General features: G+C 38.8%; 1 protein-coding gene across 8 annotated transcripts in view; it reads right to left on the bottom strand.

Annotated features, from left to right (window-relative positions):
* The window catches only part of ABL2 (ABL proto-oncogene 2, non-receptor tyrosine kinase), a 110,715-nt gene that overhangs the window by 18,750 nt on the left and 67,248 nt on the right, over window positions 1-24,717 (bottom strand). For 2 of the 8 annotated variants that reach the window (XM_029935150.1, XM_029935145.1), the window contains exons 1-5: window positions 14,992-15,109; window positions 9,748-9,810; window positions 8,375-8,545; window positions 3,643-3,938; window positions 697-969 (exon numbers count right to left, since the gene is read on the bottom strand). In XM_029935150.1, coding sequence (XP_029791010.1) covers window positions 697-969; window positions 3,643-3,938; window positions 8,375-8,545; window positions 9,748-9,810; window positions 14,992-15,106 — 918 coding nt within the window. In that variant the 5' untranslated portion in view covers window positions 15,107-15,109. Of the gene's footprint in view, window positions 1-696; window positions 970-3,642; window positions 3,939-8,374; window positions 8,546-9,747; window positions 9,811-14,991; window positions 15,110-24,717 lie in introns of those variants that run through there. The other 6 variants (XM_029935148.1, XM_029935144.1, XM_029935152.1 and 3 more) reach the window with 3 other exon arrangements.

Below are 24,717 nucleotides of genomic sequence, written 5' to 3' on the forward strand. Positions count from 1 at the left end.
GTTCCTTCCCTACACATCTCAGTCTTTGAAACAGGAGCCAGAAGAGTTAGCAATTTAAACATTTGTCTTCCCGACAAATTCCTTAAGAAGCAATGCACATCGTCTCACTCTCAGGGTAGGCTTAATAAATGCTTGCTAACCAGAATGGATTACTACTCACACAGTGATATGCCAGAGCTACGGAGGCAAACAGGAGAACCGTCAGAAAATGGACTGAGTGATGACTGTGTAACTGGATATTAGGATGCTTAAAGAGGACAGCGGCATGAGGAAGAGCTCTGTGACCTTTAGGAGCAAGAAGGGATCGAATCTCATAGAGATGGGGGAAGCATAAGGCAGAAAGCTGAAGGACAGACGAGCAAGCCCATGGTTCCTGAACACTGCATGAACAATTCCTTCCAGCAGGGGTCATTCTCAGAAAGTAAAAGGGCTCGTTTTGCTTTTATAACATAATTTGCTTCTAACCTTTCACTAAGACCTACATCAACAGCCTCCAGAGATAACCCTTCCCCACATGTGGATTTCGCTGCGCCTGCACTGTCAGCAATGGCAGTAAGGTTAATCATCAATTTGCTGATATGCTTGGCATCAGTGGGTAGAAAGTGCTCCAAAGTTGAAGAAGGGCATGCTCATATTTCCAAGTGATTCAGCACAAAAGAGAAAAATGCCTGGAAACCATAATTCTTAGCAACCCACCTTCAATGTTTTCACAGCAACCGTAAGGCTATATTTCTTCCAGACGCCAACATAAACTTCTCCATACTGTCCACCCCCAAGTTTGTGCTTCATGGTAATATCTGTTCGTTCCATTTCCCATTTGTCATGGATGGGGGACACGCCATAGACTGTGGGCTTATTACACTTGGGCGCTGGGTAGTGTAGCGTTGTCACCAGCCCATCCGCCACGGTGGAGTGGTGGTGGACCAGCTCTGCGAGGGTGCTAAAGCGGCTCTCAGCAGTTACGTACACCTGAGGAGGAAGGCAGGCGAAAAGCTCCATCAACTTGAAAAGGATCAGAAGAAGTTTTTCAAAGCCCATTATTTCACTGGTCTGAAGACATAAAGATAGGAGGTTATCTTATTGAGGTAAATGAAAAGAATTAAATGATGATGGTAAGGGGAAACAGAGAACTTCAATTTAATCCTCCTTAAACCATTCTTCCTAGGCTTCCTAAATAAGCTCCAGTTTTGGGGGGAAAGCTTCCAAGATATCTTCCTGGATCCTCCAGACCACTGGTCTTCAAGTAGTTTTAAGTAACAAGCCTGTGAAACCCAAACATGTCAGCAGCAGAGATGCTCTAATTAAAGGAGGGCGGAAGGGGGCGCCTGGGTGGCTCAGTTGGTTAAGCCTCCGACTTTGCCTCAGGTCAGATCTCACGTTTGTGGGTTCGAGCCCCGCATCAGGCTCTGTGCTGACAGCTAGCTCAGAGCCTGGAGCCTGCTTCCGGTTCTGTGTCTCCTCCTCTCTCTGCCCCTCCCCCTCTCATGCTCTATCAAAAATAAATAGAAAATTAAAAAAAAAATTATATAAAGGAGGGCGGAGGAAACACGCCTTCTGTAAAAGGTTATGAACTACCAAGTCAGAGTCTTGCAGGAACCTAACTTGAGAAACAAAGATCTCAATGTTTTTTGGTAGGGAGAGAGTATTTATGTATCTTACAATTTTACTTAATAAGGATACGTTTTTGAGTAGATAGGCCATTAAAAAAGGGTCATAATTTTATTTCAGAATTGTTAACAAAACAGTAGTTAATTTGTAACGATAAAAGTGTAAAAGATGAGCAGTCTTCAAGCCCTATCTCCCAAGGTAGCTTGTTTATAGTTTTTTAAAAACAAAACTTTTGCTGTATAAAGAGTACACAATATATGCAGAATTGATTTTTACAAGGTGACCTCACCCACGTAAACATCTCCCACACCCAGAATTATAACACTACCAGCACTCTTCCAAATAAGCTTTCACCCCTTCCAAGAAAACCACTCTGCTGAATCCAAGAACACCTTGGATTAGCGCTGCCTGCTTCTGAACTTATGCAAGTAGAATCATACAATAGGTATTGTGCCTGCTTCCTCTCACTCAACTTTTCTTTATTGTGATATAATTCGCATACCATAAAATCCACCATTTTCTAATCCGTAGTCCGACACGTTATCCATTTGCGCCACTGGCCCGTCCCTAAATCCACCATTTTCAAGGACACAAGTCAGTGGTTTTTATACTCCCAAAGTTGTCCACCCATCACCACTGTCTGACTCCAGAACACTCCCATCGCACCACAAAGAACCCCCGTGCTCGACAGCAACAGTCCCAACCCCTCAGGCCCATCCCCTGATAGTCACTAATCCCTTTTACTCAGTGTGGCACTCCTATGACATATGTCAACAAACTTTTCTGCAGAGGGTCAGAGCCTAAGTATTTCAGGCTCATGGCCATAATGCCTCTGTCACAACTACTAAAAGCTGCTACAACAATGAGAAAGCAGCCATAGTCAGTATATAAACAAATGGGTGTGGCTGTATTTCAATCAACTTTTATTTACAAAAACAGCCAGCTAGTGGGCCCACAGATTTTCTTGAGAGTTGGTACAGCAGTAGTGCATTTTTTGTTGTTGTAGGAGATTCTATTTTATGAATATGCCACAATTTAATAATTCATTCTGTAGTTAGACATGAAGTGTTTCTATTTTGGGGCTGTTACAAATCATGCAATTGCGAACATCTTGTATACGTCTATGTCTTCTGTACAACACATGCACTCATTTCTGTAAGCCAGAAGCAAAGCTGCTAGGTCTCCCCTACATGGTCACTCATCTGATTCTATCTGGTTTCATCAAGAGACAGTAGGTCTGTGGGGTGATTCAAAAGAGAGAATTAATAATTACTTCCTACTTTGTAACAGCCATTATGTTTCCAGGAAATTACTTTGTTTAATCCTCAGAATGATCCAATGAAGTCGGATGAGAAACAGGCTTACGTACAGTCACAAAGCTAATATATATACATGGTGGAGTCACACACTAACCAGGTGTGCCTGCGCCAAAGCTGGGGCTTCCCCCTGCTATGCAGATCACACGCAGGGCAGGAACAGAACACATGGTCCCATGTACATTTACTGTTCAGCAGAACGGACATGAAGACAGGCCTCACACTCGATACAAACAGTTCCACTCTGAGACGCCACTCTGAAATGGTTGGTCTTCCCAACACATATGCTGTTAAATGACTGACATACATTAACATACATTCATGATCAGTCTCAGTCTCAGAAGCCCCAATTCTTACTTCGTGAACTTTGTGGCAGAGACTATTGTAATTTTCAAAGACAAAAGGCTTAACTGATCAATTCTGTACAACACAATGGATATAGACGTATAGATCTGAACTCTGATGGTGATTACAACAGCTAACTTAAGTAGCAGTTTCCTTCATTCACCTTCAAATCTATCTCATTCTTAAACTATTAATATAATACTGTTTTAAATTTCCATTACCATACTCTTATGAGTAAGCACGAACATACCAAGTAGCCCGAATTCACATCAGTGATTATTTCCAGACTTAAAAACTTTATTTTTTAGTCATTCTGAGCATTTTCTCTAAAGAAGAGCCCATCCACAGCCCAGGTGGTACCGGCCAGTCTCACCTTGCCGTCTGTGGTGGTGTTGATCCTGTAGTGATACACACGTCCCTCGTACCTGAGCGAGATGGACAGCTGCCCAGGGCTGCTCTCACTCTCTCGCACCAGGAAGCTGCCGTTGATCAGACTGCTGAGGAGGTATTCCGCTGCGCTGCGCGACACGGGCCCGTGGTACCAGGAATGTTTTTCCAAGCTGTTCACTGGGGTGATGTAGTTGCTTGGCACCCAACCTTGGCCATTCTTAGAGCGAACTTCACTCCACTCACCATTCTGGTTGTAACCAAGGACTCGTAGCTTTTCACCTAGCCATGACATCATCAGAGAAGAGAAAAGAAGAGAAGAGAGAAGATGAGGACTTCATCTCTAACAGCAGCAGTGTACTGTCAAACCCTGAACTCTGAAAAATCAATCAGGAAATTTTATGCCAACATTAAAAAAAATATAACAAAAACAAACTTGGCTGCTCATCATATCCTGATCGATCTCTTTAGCTTGTGGCTTAAACACAAGTAGCATAGTTAGAAATAACCTTCTGGTATTTCCTAAAGGTTTTTATACCAACTAAAAGGAATGTCATTAGGAAACTCCATGTGTGGTACAGGCTGGCAGCATACAAAGATGGAAAGGTTCCTGATCCATAAACACAGAGGGCACTGATGGCTGCCAGAGGGGAGAGGGTGAGGCAATGCGCAAAGTGGGTGAAGGGCAGTGGGAGATACAGGCTTCCCTTCAGAGAATGAACAAGTCACAGGGATGGAAGGTCAGCACAGGGAATACAGTAACAGAGCTCTGTGGTGACAGATGGTAGCTACGCTTGTGGTGAGCACAGCGTAACGGAGTAAGTCACAACGTTGTACACCTGAAAGGAATGCAATATCGTGTGTCAACTGTACTTGAATAAAAAAAAGACAGCTTATTCTGGAAAATGACATACTCTCAGCCTTCAAAAAAAGTTCATTTTTCTCAAAACAATTTGTCAAGGAATGTATCTTACATGTGGTTCAATGTTAACAACAATCAAGGAATAGGGAAGAAATGTGAAGCAAAGAGTTACTCTGAAATTTCAGTTGGCACCAAAGCAGCCAGACCATCTACGTAAGAAGCAAAAAGCAACAAAACAAAATAGAAGCACAAAGCACAGAGCTCTCAGCAGTGTTTACAGAAAGAAACTGCTGGGGGGGGGGGGGAGGCGGTTAAGACTCCCAAAGCACAATCTTTTCCAGAACTCAAGTTTTAACAGTTATAGTTTCCCAGTTTCCCTCCCATTCCCCATGAAGATGAGTCAGTCCTACTCATTCCTCTAAAATTAGCGTGTGGGAAGAGAAGCTGACGCTGAAGCCGGAACCCAAGACAAGTTACTCAGAATGTCTTTGCTATCAACATCAGTGCCCTTAATTTCTCTATTAAAGTGGTGAACCTCAACTTTAACCTCCCTAATATACATTTTGCCCCCAAACTTGCAGCTCAGAGAAAACAGGAAAGCTGAAAGAGAGATCATGCACGTGGCCCACTAGTTATCAGGCAAAGGCCATGGAGGAAACACTCAAAATCATTCTGGCAGCCATCAAACTTTTTCAGCAGCCCACAGAAATGTTAACCATAGGGTAACTTTATTAGCTCCTACGATCTGACCTTTGACCTGCATGTGAGACATTCAATGACAAAAACATCGGAGTATGTGCTCATAAAATATACATACATCCAGATAGGTAGATAAGAGCGTGTGTGGTGTGGCTGTGGAAAGGCACCAGTGCACAGATAAATACTCGGCAACCACATCTGCAGGTCAAAACCCCCAGTGCTCCTAGAAAAGCTAAATAAAACTTGTTCCTCTCTAGCTTTTCTCTATTATACCACAAGAGCCAGAAAAAATAAAGATTTCGTATATCACTGTTGCTTCCTTACAAATAACTGCTAGTGGCACGTCATCATAAGCAGGATACAGTCAAAAAACCCTAAGTGTTTGTTTTCCTCTCTTTTAGAAGACAGGAGGGGAATTTTCTGCTCTGGAAGTCTTGAGTGCCATGGGAAGTGATGATGACAGGACTAGTGGGGATGTCCACATTAGCCCTACTGACAGAGGAATGCCGGGAGAACTTGTTTATTTCAAGCAAAAAACAATATATTCAGGGGATGAACTAATATAAATGTCATAATTTTATTTTTAAAATATATTTTCTTGTCCTTTAAAAAATAAAATAGCTTTAGCAAGACATCATTTTATATTACATAAGAACCTGATAGAAAAATCTGGCATTTCATGGGTTTCAAGAGAAATCACCGTGTGCCAGGAGATAACAGGAGCCCCACCCCTGGCCTGCCGTAACTGGTAACTAAGGAATCAACAGACGTTCTTTACTGATGTTTCCTTGGTGACTGAGCTATCTTGGAAAAATCTCACATGAAAAGTCCATCTAGAAAGAATGTTCTGAGTCACTGCTTTACAAACTTCTCCACTGAAGTATCAATAAAGGTGAGAAAGTGTGTTATAGTCCAAAAGAAGTGTATATACTGCACAGTCTAAAATTCTTTGAAGTCCTTTGTTTTATCCTAAAACTTCGTGTAAAAAATTTCCCCCATGCATAAACCTCATATACACAAAAATACTATTACCATCCCTCCCCCAAAACCACCCAAAGTCTTCAAGTAACTTGACACTAGGAGATCAGCCGCTTTACTTTTTCTCTGCCTTTAAAACCTCCTGGCACAGATCTATGAGCCCTTACACCCACTCTGGGACACATCTATACCCTGGGTTTGAGTTAAGGGTTTCTTATGCTTTTGATCTGGCTGGATTTTAAAAAACTGATGTAAAAATTTTATAAAAGGGTAACATTCCCTGAGTTGAGGTCTGTCTTAATCTGGTATATTCACTGTCATTTAAAATTTATTTTGAGAAAGAAAGGCAGAGAGAGGCACAGAGAGAATCCCAGGCAAGCTCTATACTATCAGCACAGAGCCCAACACAGGGCTCAATCTCAAAAGAATCACGAATCAGATGCTTAATCCACTGAGCCAAAATCAAGAATCAGATGCTTAACCCATGGAGCCACCCAGGTGCCCCTACTCATTCCCATTTAATACCTCATTAGGAATCTTACAAATAAAAACTGTATAATTTGGCAATTTATTATTTATAGTTTAAGTTAAAAATTATTCTTGGGGTGGCTGGGTGGCTCAGTCAATTAAGTGTCTGACTTTGGCTCAGGTCAAGATCTCGTGGTTCATGGGTTCAAGCCTAGTGTCCAACTCTGGGCTAACAGCCCAGGGCCTGGAGCCTGCTTTGGATTCTGTATATCCCTCTCTCTCTGCCCCTCCCCTGCTCATGCTCTGTCTCTCTTTCTCAATAATAAATAAGCATTAAACATTAAAAAAAATTTTTTTCCTGATATACATTTTTTCCCAGCAGGAGGCTTTCATAAATTCAAAAGAACAAGCTTAGGCAGATTAGCAGTCTAAATCATGCACACAATAAGAATGTCCCACGTTTCCTTTTTTTTTACTTTTTTGTAATTTTTGTATTTTTATTAGTTTTTATTTTTTAAAGTAATCTCTACACCCAATGTGGGGCTCAAACTCACAACTCCAAGATTAAGAGTCGCATGCTCTACCAACTGGGCCAGCCAGGCACCCCTCTTTCTCATAAAAGGTCCACATTAATGGTGGATGATTTTACTTGGTCATGTTCTTAGTGCTCCCTTTTATAAATTTTTACTACAATACATGACTATTCTCTTAAGATCATTACTACAATAGAAATCCTTCCTACTATTCGTTCACTAGCCCATATAAACAAATGAGAGTTTTGTCTAGGCCAGTGCTCCTCAGAGCAGATCCACAATAAGACAAGACACTGTGCTGGAATGTGAATCACTGGACTACTTTATTCTTGTTCCAAGTCTTGCTCCAGGGGCACCTGGGTGGCTCACTCAGTTAAGCATCCACCTTTGGCTCAGGTCGTGATCTTGCGGTTCGTGGGTTCTAGCCCCATGTCAGGCTCTGTGTTGACAGCTCTGAGCCTGGAGACTATTTCGGATTCTGTGTCTCCCTCTCTCTCTGCCCCTCCCCTGCCTGCGCTCTGTCTCTGTCTCTCTCTCAAAAATAAAACATTAAAAAAATGAAAGGAAGGAAGGAAGGAAGGAAGAAAAGGAAAGAAAATCTTGGAAGGAAGGAAGGAAGGAAGGAAGGAAGGAAGGAAGGAAGGAAGGAAGGAAGAAAAAAAAGGAAAGAAAGTCTTGCTCCAAAAAAAGAAAATGTCAGCTGAACTAAATAATAAGTAGTATATTAGTGACATAGTTGGCTTATATATCAGGAGCAAGTTCTTAATCTTAACTACGTGGACTGGTAATGAACTGTTCTCAGATAAGCAGTCAGCCCACGGACAACACTTTGAGAAGCACCAGGCTCTGGCAACATGACTCATCTTAGCCACAGTTCAATCAGAAGAGATGTATAGTAAACCTACCACTACATAAGATGAATGCTGCATATTACATATAGAACTGAAGTCTGAGAATGAGAAAAGTTTATGTATACACCATATGTTGCTTTTTCTAAAGTACTTTATCTCCACTTACCCTTAATAAACCCTATAAAGTAGACAAAGTGACAAACAAGCCGGTGAACCAAAAGAATCTGGGCCTAAATCACCTAATTTTAGTCAGAGGCAGAATCTAGAACAGACCCCTTTAGTTCTAATGAAAACTGAAAAGTGAGGAGATGTTACAGAGATGCTCACCTTTAGTGATGCTGAGTGTATTATCACCACTTGCTACAAAATCATAAAGTGCAACAAAGAGATTAGGGTCACTCTCGGTGGCTCCAAGTAGGTTCTCCTTGGAGCTCCACCTGATGGCTTCGTTCAGCGCTTGGGGCTCAACATCACAACCATAGGGGCGGTGCAAGGCTTCTGAAAGACATAAAAAGAGAAAGGAATTCACACTAAGTTCAACCATTAAAAATTCATTTGAATTCAGTACATACATAGTATTTTAGCTGCTGGCATGTATGTATACTGAAAGCTCCAAGGTGGAAAAGAACTGTATAATATGGACTCATGAAGAATGAGCAAATGGCCGGTCTCCTAAGCATGAAAGAAGTCTGTTTGTTGAAAATATACCAAGACAAGAGTTCACAAAATGAGTACTTAGCTGTGATTTATATGTATTTAATAAAATCAGAAATAGAAAAAGCAGTTTTCTCAAAATGAAAAAAAGAAATCTTAAAAAGAAATGGCAATTCAGTTCATAAAACATACTGGATATTTTGTGGTTGGTGATGGTTTTAAGAAAGTAGAGTTATGTTTTAGAAGTCCTCCCAAACTACCTTTCTTCTTCCCTTACTCTCTCCACATAAAACAAACTGTGGGAAAGATTACAGAGGTTTTAAGAAATATGTACGTATTGTACAAATCCAGATCTTCCATTTGTGTATAGAAAAATTATAGAAACAGTGCTTCCAGAAAGAAAAAATATGAGCATTATCTGTTAAACAGAAAAATGTTTTGATGTAATACTAAATATTCTTGGCATTCCAAAATACCTTCATATTACTATGCACTGTCTATAATATAATAGCAAGCAATTATTGTTTTAATACAAAAGTTTTTACCTTATTTTCTTTTCCTAGATGGTACATTTCTCTAAGTATCTTAATTGAAGGCTCTAGAAAATATTACCAACAATGGACATTTGAGTTTCTACCATGTGTAATGGTTGAAGCCTTGTTAAGACCTGGTTTCTTCCTCAGGCTTTCTGGTTCCTAAATTGAGTCACACTACAAAAACAGGTGATCCCTGCAAAGGTCACCTGCTTCTCACAACCCAGGTCATTGACACAAAAAATACGCTATGCCTTCGATGGTGATTTTCTTGTTCATGGAAACAGTTTTAGTGGCTGTTTGCCACTATCCAACTACCTATTGTAATATAACAACACTTTTCTATTATGTCTCTGTCCTTCACCTTCTACTCATTTTTCACTTAAAATTGACTTTCTTATATTTGAAGAAGAAAACTCCATTTGAATCTGTGGTTTTATTTCTTTTCAAATCCATTCCCTCCTCTCCATCTCTACTGCCAATGCCTTAGATCAGATCCCCATCATCTCTCACCTGGACTACTGCCTCCAGTCTTGTCTCCCTCAAAGCCATCCTCCACACAGCTGGCAAAGTGATCTATTTAAAACAAAAATTTGACCATGTCACTCTTCTTAAGATTCTTTCATCGTTCACCATCAAGCTAAAATCTTTTCAATGGCCTTCGATGGTCTTATATTCAGATCTCTACCTACTTCTTCGGCTTTCCCTCTCCCCACTCCACACCTCAAATTCTAAACGTGAATGCACACCATGATGCTTCCTGCTTTTTTTTGTGTGTGTGTGTGCCTTTTTCATAGAGTCCTGGCTACCTGGAATGTGACCTCCTCCCACTCTTCCTTTGACTGCTGTACTTCTGTTCATTTTATAACATTCAGCTCCAGTGGAAGCTCTCCTAGAAGCCCAAGGTGCTCCCCCTCCCTCTATTCTCAAAAGCATTTCACTTGCTCCATTTGTAACTTCTATCTTTATAATATCCTCAATTTATGTTTATTTCCAAACTTTACAATGTACTCCTTGACATTAACTCCCTTTTTCTAGCAAGAGTTACACAGCAGGTGTTCAGTAACTGTTAACTGAATGAATGACCAAATATCAAAAATAAAAGTGACAGAAAATTGTGAGATGTATTTTAATCTTAGAATAGCATTCACCAAATGTTTTAAAAATGGTTTCATTAACTGTCTACAGAAATTCCTGTAGAAGGTTGGATCTGTAATCTTTCTGATAGCTTTAGAGCTTACTTCACTTCATCACATTCCTTCCTCCTAAGAGGAATGTATCTTTAAAATATCAGAGCTAATTAAATTTGGCCCACATTAAGAATTTTATGACAAATCTGAAGTTATGTTCAGATGTCCTGAAAAGTTAATGTGAATCAGATGTATTACTGCTCCTTGTTTAAACGCAGTTACAAGGAATGGAAACAGCTGTACTAAGATAACCAATTAGGATTATCAAACAAATAAAACATCATATTCTATGAAACATCCTTCAAATTGGTAACATGTACTATGTTTTTCTTTATTCTAATAAGAAATCTCCCACTCTAGCAGAATTTCCATTGGGCTACAAAATGCCAATCCTTTATTAAAATGAAAAAAACTACCAAAAAGTATAGAGAATATTGGTAATATTTATTAGGTTCATTAGTGAGTATCATATGATCCACACTAATAAATGTTTCTTGTCAGTGATGGTGGTAACAACATTAGAATGTTTTGTGTTTATTACTCTATTATTATTTATCATCACATAGTTCAAGTACATTTTCTTCTTGTTGAACAGAACTTCCCCTTGTTCGAGATTATAAGAGGAACAAAAATCAAGAGTAACAACTTGTGTACTATCAGTGACCAATTTAGAAATAATAATTAAGCAGACACTGAAGCCAACTCCTAGATCCTAGCAGGTTAAAACTAGCAAAAACCATATAATTATACCTTACTTTGTAAAAGCCAATATATGAACACTTAAGGTTTACAAAACTAATAATTTCAGTGAACATCTAATATATACCATGTTGAGCTTCAGAATATCAAGATTATAAACCACTAATAACACTATTTGGACTTACTATAAAAAACTACTCTCTGTTCTTTCCCCCAAATCAGCTTCTACCACAGAATTCCACATCTCAGTTAATAGCAATTCCCTCTTTTCAACTGCTCAGGCCAAAAGCCTTGAAATTTGAGTACAAACTTCCAGCTATAACATGAATAAGTTCCGGGCATCTAACACATGATCACAGCTAATAATACTGTATTATATACTTGAAAGTTGCTAAGCGAGTAGACAGTAAACGTTCTCACCACAACCTAAGAAATGATAATTATGTGACGTGATGCAGGTATAGCTAATGCTATGGTGGTAATCAGTATGCAATACGTAGGTGTATCAAATCAACACACTGTACACCTTAAACTTACACAATGTTAAATGTCAATTATATCAATAAAGCTGGAGGTGGGGAGAAGAACCTTGGAATCACTAAGGACTCCTTTTCTCCTTTTTGCTCTCACATACTACATCCAGTCCTTACGGAAATCCTATTGGCAGTGCCTTCAAAACCATATCCATTTCTCACCCCTCCACTACTACTACCTTGTTACCACCATCATCTCTCACCTAGATTTCACCACACTCCTGATTTCCATGCCTCTACCCTTATTCACTGTCTACTCTGAACACACCAGCCAGTTTTTAAAGCATAAGTCAGATTATGTTACTTCTCTGCTCCAAACTCTTTGATGGCTCCCTAACCTAGAGTAAAACGTGAAAGTCCTTACGAGAGCCTGCGAGGCCCTTCACAACTTGTCTTGCCCAGCTCGTCTATCTGCCTAGACTCCTCCTCTAGTTCACCTCATTCTGGATACTGGCCTCCCTGCTATTATTAAACAAAGCAGGCACGCTCCTGCCTCAGGAGTTTGTCCTGGCTGTTTCTTCTGTCAAAAACATTCCTCCCCAAGACATTCACATGACACTTAACTTGATCAAATGTAACCTTCTCGGTACAGCACCCTCTGACTATTCTATTTTAAAATGCAGCTATTCCTGACAACACTCCCACATCCTCCCCTCCCCACGTCTCCTTCCCTACTTCTCTCCGGAGCTCCTATTACCACAAACTATATAATTATTATATTCCTGTATATTATTTAACTCTCCCCAACTAGAGTACCAATTTTATGAGGACAAGGATTTTTGTATGCTTTGTCCACTGATAAATTCCAAGCACCCAGAACAGTGCATGTATATAAGAGTCTCTCAAAAAACATCTGTTGAAGAAATGAATCATGTGTACTGTTATGCTCACATACTGTACCACTGCGAGAGGACAGAACAGAAAACCAAACTCTGGATCAGAAAAGGTTTCAGAGAAGAGAAAGCATCTAAATTAGACGAACAGGAACTGTGCACTGATGGCAGAGTGAAGGCTGTCACTGTGCAAGGACACGTCTATGACATACGAGTCATCTGTACTGAAGAGAAGCTCCATTAAGCTTAAAAGGTTTGTTAAAGGCATGAAGTTCAGCTTCTTAAAAACTGCACTATTTAAAAAAAGGCAAAAGCACAATTTGATGGAAACTTAAAAAGATGTATAGAGGCCAAACAATACTGTACATTTCTCAAAAATTCAAAATAACAAATACAGAATAAAAGTCCTGTTTAAGACCAAAGTACTAAAAGAACCATGACTTGGAAAACAATCTTTTTCGTTCCCCACTCCCCTTCTTCCCATCTCTGCTTTTATGATCTTTTTGGTCAAGTCACAGATCTTATTTCCTTCCTTTCTTCTTTCTTCCCCCTCACTCTTGTTCTCATAGAACTAATAAGGGTCAATTTCCTGTACAATCCGTCTGCACAGGATATCCACTGAAACGCCATCCTATCCGCTAGCATCAAACAAAAGGGAAAATGTTTCAAAGACAAAAAACATCCTAACATTTTCCTGAGGCCAAGAATGAACATGTATTAAATTATAAAGAGCTAAAGAACTAAATGCAGGACAACAAGCTGAGGAATAACGGAGGGTAAGAGGAGGAGAGAGGAGAGATGAGAAAGGAGAGAGGAGAGAAACTCAGCCTATAGGAAGAGCAAGTAAATAACACAGTGTTATCCAGTGGGTCATAGTCCATGCCACTTTCCTCATCAGCTTAAAGCAGACGCATCTGGATTCAGATGTACTGAGCCTGGACAAATGCAAGTGTGAAGGCTGGGAATGTTTTATTTTTTGAACAGTGTTAAATGACTACAAAAATTAGGTATATATTACATAACAGGTTAATTTTAAATCATTATTGAGACAGAGCACGACTTAAGATGAGACAATATAGGACCCAGGGAGCAGAAATAGGACTACTGAGTAGAGGTTGATATTATTACTTTTTTCTACCGACAGACTGGCAGAAGACAATAAAAATAAGGCAAAACATAGAAATAGACGTTTGTACAAAGTAAATTATCATGATTAAACAAGTTAAAATCCAGAATAAAACTCAGACTCAAATTGAGATAATTTCTAAATTTGTTTAATTTTATTAAAACACACTTTTCACCAATTAGTCATTCAATCACTTATCAGTTTAATTAGCAATTTGTCAGGTAGTGGGGCACCTGGGTGACTCAGTAGGTTAAGTATCCGACTTTGGCTCAGGTCATGATCTCACAGTTCATGAATTCAAGCCCCAAAGTCAGGTTCTGTGCTGACAGCTGAGAGCCTGCAGCCGGCTTCAGATTCTGTGTCTCCCTCTCTCCCTAACCCTCCCCTGCTTGCTCGCTCGCTCTCTTTCTCTCTCTCTCTCAAAAATAAATAAAACATTTAAAAAATTTTAGGAAACTTGTCAGGTAGTAACTGGAGAAATAAATATACAAAATTTTAAGTTGAGGCATTTCCAGCATTTTACAAATTGTTATCTTGCCAAAATTCTACCTTATCTGAATGCATATCCTCTAAGAAGCTAATACCTTTTTTTTTTCAACTTTTTTACTTTAGAGAGAGTGAGCAGCATATGAGTGGGGGAGAGGGGAGGAAAGAGAGAGAGAAACAGAAGGAGAGAGAGAGAGGGGAAGAGGGAGGGGGAGGGGAGGGAGGGAGAGAGGAAGAGAGAGGGAGAGAGAGGGAGAGAGGGAGGAGAGGAGAGAGGAGAGAGAGGAGGAGAGAGAGGAGGAGAGAGGGGAGAGGGAGAGGGAAAGGGGGAGAGGGAGAGGGAAAGGGGGAGAGAGAGAATCTTAAGGGATCCTGGGATCATGACCTGAGCCGAAATCAAGAGTTAGATGATCTATGAACTGCGCCACCCAGGTGCCCCCAAAGCTAATACTTTTTAATACTGCTTATGTAATGTGGTTGGGTAAATCATTCCACAGTTCTCAATGTAACTTAAGCTCTTCATCTCAAGCCATATATATCTTAACACCACAAAATACTACATATCACTCATTTATTCTTTCCTTCAGTAAGTGCTTACTGAGATCCTACTATGAAATAGCAGAAAAAAAGCAAATCATTCCTAAATGGATGATGAAGTAAGCCTGTAGAGAAACATTTCCTTGGAGAAAACCTGTTTACCATAAAACACCACATACACTTTTAAAAGAGGAAACGCCCTAAGGAGACTCCTCTTTTGCATCACTTAAATTAACTTCACTGGCCAAAAATGAAGACAGTAACAGCAGTAGAGAAAATTTTTTGAAATCTCCATTTATGTTTGATTATTCTGATGACCAACCCTCCCCCCAACTATCACCTTTGAACCATACCTGTCACGTTGGGTCCAGCAGTCTCTGAGGCCTCACTGCTGCACAGGCAGCAGGGCGCCGTGTCCTGATCTCTGCCATAACTACTGGGGGGAAGCAGGACTGTTCCAAGGACCATTCCTCTGGCCAGAAGCACAAAAGTTAAACTGTTCTATGTAGAGGAAGTCTTAGAATTCCACTCCCTGACAAGCAATACCACATGCATGTGACATTTACTCATGTTCTCAGTGGCCAGAGGGGACCAATAGAAGAAGGGTAAGCATTTACAAGGCCCAAAGTGGGTGGAGAGTAACCCCGAGGAAAGTGTCCAAGTAATCAGCAAAGATTGAGTCAGATCAAAGTTATTTCAGAAGAACCTCTGGAAATGTTTTGAAAAAATACGTAAAAAACAACACCCAAAAGAGTAATGAATAATAAAATATATAGAGATCAGTATATAAAGACAGGATTTCGTTCCTAAATGAAGAAGTAAGGCCTGTAGAGAAAAGTTTCCTCAGAGAAAACCTGTTTACAATAAACCACCACATATACTTTTAAAAGAGGAAACGCCCTAAGGAGAGTCATCTTTTGCATCACTTAAATTAGCTCAAGTAGCCACAAATCCAAAGTCAAAGAAATAGTTACAATCTGATTCATGAGCAAAGAAGCCAAGAAATGTCTGCTTTCACTAACATTTTGGCTCTACAGATTAATCTGGTTAAAAAGATGGCATGAAGGGGCGCCTGGGTGGCTCAGTTGGTTGAGCGTCTGACTTCAGCTCAGGTCATGATCTCATAGTTCATGGGTTCAAGCCCCTCATCGGGCTCTGCGCTGACAGCTCAGAGCCTGGAGCCTGTCTTCAGATTCTATGTTTCCCTCTCTCTCTGCCCCTCCCCTGCTCACACTGTCTCTCTCTCTCCCAAAAATAAATAAAAAACATTTAATAATAATAAAAAAATATGGCATGATTGCAACATGATGGACCTAAGAGGGTGTTACGGTAAGTGCAATTAAGTCAGGCTGAGAAAGACAAATACCATATGATTTCACTTATATGTGGAAACTAAAAAACAAAATAAATGAGTAAACAAAAAGCAAAACACACCCATAAATAAAGAGAAGCAAGGGCTGTCAGGGAGAAGGGGGATGGGGAGACGGACAAATGGATGAAGGGGAGTAGGAAACACAGGCTTCCAGTGATGGAATAAATAAGTCACAGGGATGAAAGGCCCAGCACACAGAATACACTCAGTGGTGTTGTCATAGCACTGTGTGGTGGCAGATGGTAACTACACTGAATGGTGAGCACAGAGAAATAAATCACTATGTTTGTACACCTGAAACTAATGCAACATTGTGCTAAGTATCTTTCAATTTAACAATAAATAACATTAAAAAAATAAAAACTGACATGAAGTGTTGAAAACTTCTGTTAAAATTTATAAAAGTTTTTTTTTTAATATTTATTTTTGAGAGAAAAAGACAGAACACAAGCAGGGGACAGGCAGCGAGAGAGGGAGACTCAGAATCTGAAGCAGGCTGTAGGCTCCAAGCTGTCAGCAGGGCTGGAACTCATGAATGACCTGAGCTGAAATCAGATGCTCAACCAAATGAGCCACCCAGGCGCCCCAAAACTTTTAAAAGCTGTAAAAGTAAAAGCCTAGTCTTTATTAATATATAGGAACAAAGTTAAATAAAATGTAAAAATCGTACCAACCACGGTGCTAGGTTTCAGGTCAATTAAAAAACAAAACAAAACAGGGTAAAACTATAAGATACCAGGACTGAAATAGCCTTCCATAAAGTTGAAACAAAATTATAATGTCACCTCAGAGAAAGAATGTCTCTGACGTAGGTAATTATTAAAAGCTTAAAAAAACCCAAGCCTTATACTTACAATGAATACCCTTTATAAAGCCAGTATTGTTAACATCATGGAAAAAAGCAAGAGTTAAATGACTAATGGTTACCTCAATCAATGACTCAGTGTTTCAAATACCAGGTTGAATTTCTCCTTCCCTAGTTTATAAAAAATTTAAGAGAAAGGAGCTCCAGAGCTCCATAATCCATTTTCTACACATATCTATATTACATACCATATAACTTACTATTTAGTTAGTAAATCTGCTCTTCAGCTTACCAATAATTAATGGTTACAACTTAGGAAACTAGAAAATTAAGACACTACCAAAGCCTAATATAAAGAAAATACTTTTATGATTCTATGCTGCTTTCCATCTAACCCATCAAATAGCTTTATTTTAAAGAATAAAATGAAAAACACTGCATGCAAAACTAATCACAAAAAAATGATACATGAAAGCCTAAGAAAATTAAACTCAACAAAAGTATTAGTAAAATAAGTTCTTATTTAAATAAAATTTTTTTATGTGTATTTATTTTTGAGAGGGAGGGAGGGCGGAGAAGGGAAGAGGGGCCAAGAGAGAGGGAGACACAGAATCCAAAGCAGGCTCTAGGCTCTGAGCTGTCAGCACAGATCCCGATGTGGGGCTCGAACTCAAGAACCCTGAGATCATGACCTGAGCCAAAGTCAGACCGACTGAGCCACCCCGGCACCCCAAGACATATTCTCAGTTAAAAAAATTCTTTTTCAGTTTATAACAGTGATATATGCTCATTACAGAAGATTTGAGAACTATATATGAATAGAAAGACAACACATCACCCACGTCTACATCCTCATTTGTTAAATTATTAAAATAACATTGATACCTTTGCATTTAGCTCTTTGAATCTGCAGTGTTTCATTCATTCGGCCAACATTTACTGAGTGGCTACTATGTGCAAAGCACTTTACTAGACAGGGAATATTAGGTGCTAGGAAAGAAAGTCCATAAGAGATGAAGGTAACAGGCTGGGGAGGGGAGGAATTTCACTACTTTAAAGAAGGTGACATTCAAGTAAATGCCAAAAGCAAAAGAAGAATCTAAGCAGAGAGAATATAGCAAGTGCAAAAACCTAAAAGTAGGAAAGAACCTGTAGGAAATTAAAAGTGAGGCTGTAACTGAGAAAGTCAGAACAGAAGCATGAAAAGGAGTTAGTAAGGTAGACTGGCTGGATGGCTAGATCAAGCCCATAAGGAGTTTAAGATTCTTTTCCAAGTACAATGGAAATCCACTAAATAGTTTCATGCAACGAAGTCCAGCTGGGAAAAAAAATGGATTAGATAAGAAATAACATTAGAAATAGGTAAATATGCAGCAGTTCAGGAATGGACTCACATTGGTTTGGAAAGGAATGGTGTTATGAAGGCAAAGAAAAGTGCAGGAATTTAAAAATCCAGTTTACAGATGGAACTGGTAGAGCCTGCAGATGACTCAGATATAAGTAAGGTAGGAAGAGATGTGGTGAAAATAAAGAATGGCTGCCAGCTGCAGGCTGGAGTAAATGGGCAGCTGGCCATGTAATTCACTCAAAACCAACAGCACAATAAATCAAAAGTTCCACTGTAAACAAGTAGATTTGAAGGATATAATTAAACACCTTGATATATAAATCTGAGGCTCAGAGAAGATCTTGGCCATCAGCCATTAGCATATAGATGAGATCTAAAACCATGAATCTGGACGAGATCACTTAGGGGGTCAAGAGTTAGATGAAAGTGCAGGATCATGCTTAGAGGGGAGAACGATTTCAGTACTGCAGCTTTCTGATTCGAAATCATGGAGGCCAAAAAGAAGTGAAAAAACATTATCTTAAGTGCTGAGAGAAAAAACTGTCAACCCAAATTCTCGGTCCACAGAAAATATCCTTCAGAAATCAAGGTGAAATAAAGACATCCTCAGCTAAAGGGAAGACCTTGTTGCCAGTAGAGAATGCTCTCAACGAATTCAATTCAGACATAACGGAAATTATACCAGAAGGAAAATTTGGAATATTAGGAATAAGGAAAGAGAAATAAACGTGGTAAATAGAACACTCTTCTCCTCTTGAGTTCTTAATATACGACAGTTGGAGGCAAACAGTGTAACACCATCTATAGGGACTTTTCAATGCATGTAGATATAATACATGACAACTACAACACAGGGAAAAGAAAACTCTTATGATGGTAAGGTTTCATAGTTCACTTGAGGTAGCAAAATACTGAATCTAAGGAGAATGTGAAAAGTTCAATATGTATACTGAAATCCATACAGCAACCACCGGAAAACCTATACAAAGGGATACAACCAAAAACAATAGGTAGTGAGACATGTTAATGATCCAAGAGAAATAGGAAAGGGGAAACAGGAGAACAGAAAAAAACAAATGATAGACCTAAATCCAAATATATCAATGATTAACATTAAATAAAAGTTTATTAAATAAAAAGCAGTTTGTCAAAATAGATAACATACGATCCAACTACAGGCTATCTAAAAGAAACCTACCTCAAACATAACCACAGAAGTAAGTTAAAAATAAAAGGATGAAAACATATGCTTACACAAAAAACTGTATATGAACATTCATAGCAATATTCATAATAACCAAAAGTGAAAACTTTACCTGAAATGTCCATCAATTAACGCATAAATAAAAATTGTTCACCAATAAAAAGGAAGTACTAATACACAGATGAACCTTAAAAACATGCCAAGTGAAAGAAGCCAGTCAAAATGAACACATATTGTGTGATTCCATTTAGATAAAACGTCTAGAATTGGTAAATCCATAGAGACAGAAAGCAGATTAGCGGTAGCCTAGGGTCAGGATGTGGGGAGGGATATGGAAAGATTGCTAATGGCTATGGTGTTTCTTTTCGAGGTGATGAAAAGTATTCTAAGATTGGGTTGTACTGATGGCTGAAGAACTCTGAATATCCTAAACCCAGCAGATCACTTTAAATGGGGTGAATTTTATATGTGGATTTATATCTCTATAAAAGCATTAAAAACATTATGCTATGTGAAAAGAACCAGATTTATAATATACATATTGCATGATTCCATTCATATGAAGTACCCCAAAGAACACAGAGACATAGAGACAGAAAGCAAGTTAGTGGTTACCTGGACTGGGGTAGGAATGCTAACTGACTATAAAATAGTACAAGGAACTTTTTGGATGATGGAAATGCTCTAAAAACTGGATTCTGGCAAGTGTTACACAACCATCTACTTTTTTAAAAAATCACGGACTTGTACACCCTTTAAAACTTAAATTTTATGAAATATAAGTTACAGCTGAATAAAGCTGTTTTTCTTAAAGCACAAAAGGTAAGGAAACAAAAAGCAAAATCAGACTTTCATCTGAAAGATACTGTTAGAGAATCGAAAGGTAAGTCATACACACAGGAGAAAATATCTACAAATTACATTTTTTTTAAGTTTATTTATTTTGAGAGAAAATATGCACATACACCTATGTGGGTGCAAGCAGGGGACAGGCAGGGAGGGAGAGAGAATCCCAAGCAAACACCAGTTGTTAGGGCAGAGCCCAATGTAGGGCTTGAACTCATGAACTGGGAGATCATGACCTGAACTGAAATCAAGAGTCAGACACAACCGATTGAGCCACCTAGGTGCCCCTGCAAATTATATTTCTGACAAAGGATACATAGCCAGAATACATCAAAAACTCTGACTTAAAAGTATGAAAACAAATCACTCAATTAAAAACTGGATAAAAATTCTCTTTACCAAAGGTAATACAGGAATGATAAGATGTTCAACATCAGCAACCATTTAAAAAATGCAAATAAAAACCACAATGAGATACCACTAAACATGTACTAGAGTGATTAACCTAAAAATACTAAGAATACCAAATACTAACTATGGATGCAAACCAGTTGGAACTCTCATAAACTGCTGAGCAGGATGTCATTCTAGAAAGCCATTTGGCAAATTTTTGTAAAATATCACATCATATGATCCAGCAATATCACTCCTAAGTATTTGTCCTGGAAAAATGAAAACTTATATTCACATCAACACCTGTAATATGAGTGTTTATGGCAGCTCTATTCCTAACTGTCCCAAACTGGAAATTAATCTAACAATGATGGATGGATAAACAAACTCTAACACATCCATACAACAGAATACTACTCAGCAAATAAGGAATCAACTACTGATACATACAATAACCTGAATGGATCTCAAAGACATTATGCTGAGTTTCCCAAAGAAGCCGGTATCAAAAGTATACATTCGCCAGAAGACAAAACCATGGTGGTTGCCAGGGATAAGAGGTAGGGAAGGTGTAACTACAAAGTGCGCCCAATGGACATTTGGGGAGATGATGTGACTACTGTGTATCCTCACTGTGGTGATGGTTACACAAATCTATGCATGGGCTAAAATTCATAGAACTGTACATCCCTCCCAAAACAGTCGATTTTACTCTATGTTAGTTTAAAAAATAAAAAATTTTAAAGTTCAGGATCCAGTACTAAGACTTGAAGAACACCTACATTTAGAGAGTAAACAGAAAGGGGAGAAGTCAGCAAAGACTAAGAACAATCAGCAAGGAAGGAAGACCACCAAAGGCTGAGAAGGGTGACCTCTTAGAGGAAGGAAGGAATGATCAAGAGTTAACGACTGTTAATATGTCATTAAATGAGTATAAAAGTATTCATTGCTTTTATAAACTATACATTAAAAATTCACCATATTCTTAAAAATCTTCAAAAGTCTTCTTTTTAATGGTTATATATATTCTGTCTTGGAGAGGTACCATTTTTCCAATAACACGTATATGTACCAAGTTACCAGTCACCAAATAACACCTGTATGTACTTTGTACCTTCCAATTTTTCTATTAATATTACCTCATTAAGACAGATTTTCAAGTCAAAGGACATTTTCAAGACTCATGATACTTATTTTCAAACCACTTTCCAAAAAATTTTACTTTATACTCCTCAGTGATCTATAAATGTTCACTTCACCCCATATATTTTTAAATCTACTTTTATTTAAAAATTTTTTTATTTGATTTAATTTTGAGAGCGAGAAAGAGACAGAGTATGAGTGAGGGAGGAGCAGAGAGAGGACACACACACAGTTCCGAAGCAGGCTCCAGGCTCTGAGCTGTCAGCTCTAAGCTGAGCTTAATCGACTGAGCCACCCAGGTGCCTCTATTTTTTAAATTTAAAGACAGACAACTTAACTTGTTGAGATTCACAATTCACTTCCCATTTCCTTTGCTAACTACATAGCAATTTATTCTTTGACATAAAACATTCTCCCATTTCTTTTGCTGTTTATGTTTCCCATTTTGTAAACTGTTAGAGGCACAGGCAGTAAATCAAAATCAACAAATAGGAAATATACGAAGTAGAATTTCTAGTGGCACTCTTACCTCTAGATATGACAAAAAATTCTGATTCTTCCCTCTGTAGGCCAATTTCAAATACCTCACAACTGAAGATGTCATTTTTATTTTTTTTACCTTTTCTTTTTTTGAGAGAGAGGTTGCCTGCACTTGTGCAGGGGTCAGGGTGCACATGACGAGAATCTCGAGCAGGCTCCACACCCAGTCTAGAGCCCGTTGGAACGCAGGGCTCAGTCTCACAACCCTGAGATCATGGCCTGAGCTGAAATCAAGAGCCGGACACTTACCCATCTGAGCCGCCAACATGCCCCTCGAGCTCTTATTTCTCAGAGTGGAGAGCCACAGCACAGATGAACTATCCCCCAAGAGACCACCTATCCCTTTTTCCTATCAGCATGAACTGCATTAGAGTCCTATAACACAGAAAAGTACTTCTAAGAAAGGAATCTTTCAGTTAATATTTCAGGATATAATGGTAGACCTTTAAACATGTTCAATGCCATTATACTTGAGGTGAAGACACATAGCTGGTGTCAGAACCAGATGACCTCTAGGACAGCAGCTGCCACAGTCCTGTTAATAACCCCTCAACCTCCCAACACAGCAGCTGACTAGACTTCTAGGACAGCAGAGCACCCATTCCACGCTGTGCTACTTTACTCCTGGCATTCACCTCTTCACCTTTCTTTTGTGAATCCAAGGCTTTAGAAACAAAAGTTGGCCTCTCATTACAAAGATCAATACCTAATATTAAGGTTTTTGTATGTTTTTTAATCCAAGAGCTCAGGCTCTATATTAAGTAGTGCTGGGCCCTGCAACTCAAGAAGTGAGGTATCACTGGTTATTTAAATATTTGAGTGTACACTTTTCATTTGTAAAACAGGGGGGAAAGGGTAAGTACTTTCATGGAGTTCTTAAATGAGATTAAATGCATGTAGAGTGCTTAGAGGAGACTCCTACACCATAGCTTAAAACTTTAATTCTTTCTATAGTCTAAAAGGGGCACCTTCCTGCTTGGAAAATAAATCTATTAAAAGGTAAGAATAAATTTGTTGGGCTTGAGATGAAGATCTGTAGGGCTAACGAGAAGTTAAAGGTACAGAAATAAAAGTAAGCAACTGAAGAGTCTCTAAAGTTTTCCAAGAGTAATTCTCTTTAGGTCAGTTAGTAATAGGAGGTATTGATTATCTTCTAGCTCTCATATAGCTCACATTTGAAAATATCACAAAAAGGCACAAAAATCAAAATGGTGTTTTAATCAAGACTATGCTTAAGCTCTTCCTTTGTCTATTCACATCCTATATTATCTTTCAAAATGTAGTTCAAGTTCCTAGATTCTCCCTTGACCCAACCTCTCTGACCAGTTCTGATTAAGTAATCTCTTCCTTTGCCTAAAACAGCAACTGTCATACTATATTGGGACATCTTCTATAGTGTATTCACTGTAATTTATTCACTCCTTTTTTGTGTGTCTCTTTTCCTCCAATAACATTAAATTTCTGCAGGTACAGAACCATTATGTTTCTCTGTCCAGTGAAACCCAGCAAAGTGCTTTACTAATAAATAATGATTGGTAAAAAGGATTAACACTAAAGCCTTGAGTTCACAAAAGGAAAGGAAAGAGATGAATGCCAAAAGTAGTACAGCATGGAACTGGTGCTTTGATGTCTTAGAATTCTAGTCAGTGGTGCTGTGTTGGCAGGTTGAGGGGCAAGGGTTAATAACACGGTGATTAGTAAAAAGAGTTAACAACCCAAAATTTAGTGTGAGACTTGTTACAAAAATAAAACCTATTAGAACAGCATCTTCTCTCTTTCTCTACACTATTGTTTCTCAAACTTTTTTTCATTATCACTACTCCAAGGATTAAAATTAAATTTAACTTAAATTAACTAATCTAAATAGTTTAACTTAAATTTAATCCAATTTCTCCCTAACAAGAGACATTAAAAACTAAAAGGATAAAATTTTGTAGGGTAGCATTCAGCTTTGGAGGGTCACAAACCAACGTAAACACCTAAGTTATTATAACCCTGCCGAGAACACATGCTCTGTACTCACCAAAGCTTCCAAACACTTGAAGGTCCAAAGAGGACTCATTTGTTCCTGTTGGAGTAGGAGCTTTTTCTAATTACAAAGTCGTAGATGTCAACATACTTTAGATTAAAATTTTTTCTATTACAGAGAAAGGAAGAGCACATTTTCTAAGCAGGGGGGAAACACACACAACTAAAAACAAAGAGAAGAGAAAAGGATTGAATATTGTGTTTTACAAGACCAACCAAGACATGTGGGAACCTGGGTAGGCTAATAATTAATACATTTTCAAAAACACACTCCTCAAATACATATTCAACATTAACTCAGCAAGAAGCCTTAAGTCTGCCCTGAGCGAGAAGGGAAAACAGAAAGAAAGAAGTGGTCTTGAAGAACTTCAAGTCCTGACTCCCCAAGAGGCCCTGGAGG

This window comes from Suricata suricatta, chromosome 3, assembly GCF_006229205.1.
Source record: "Suricata suricatta isolate VVHF042 chromosome 3, meerkat_22Aug2017_6uvM2_HiC, whole genome shotgun sequence".
Taxonomy (NCBI): Eukaryota; Metazoa; Chordata; class Mammalia; order Carnivora; family Herpestidae; genus Suricata; species Suricata suricatta.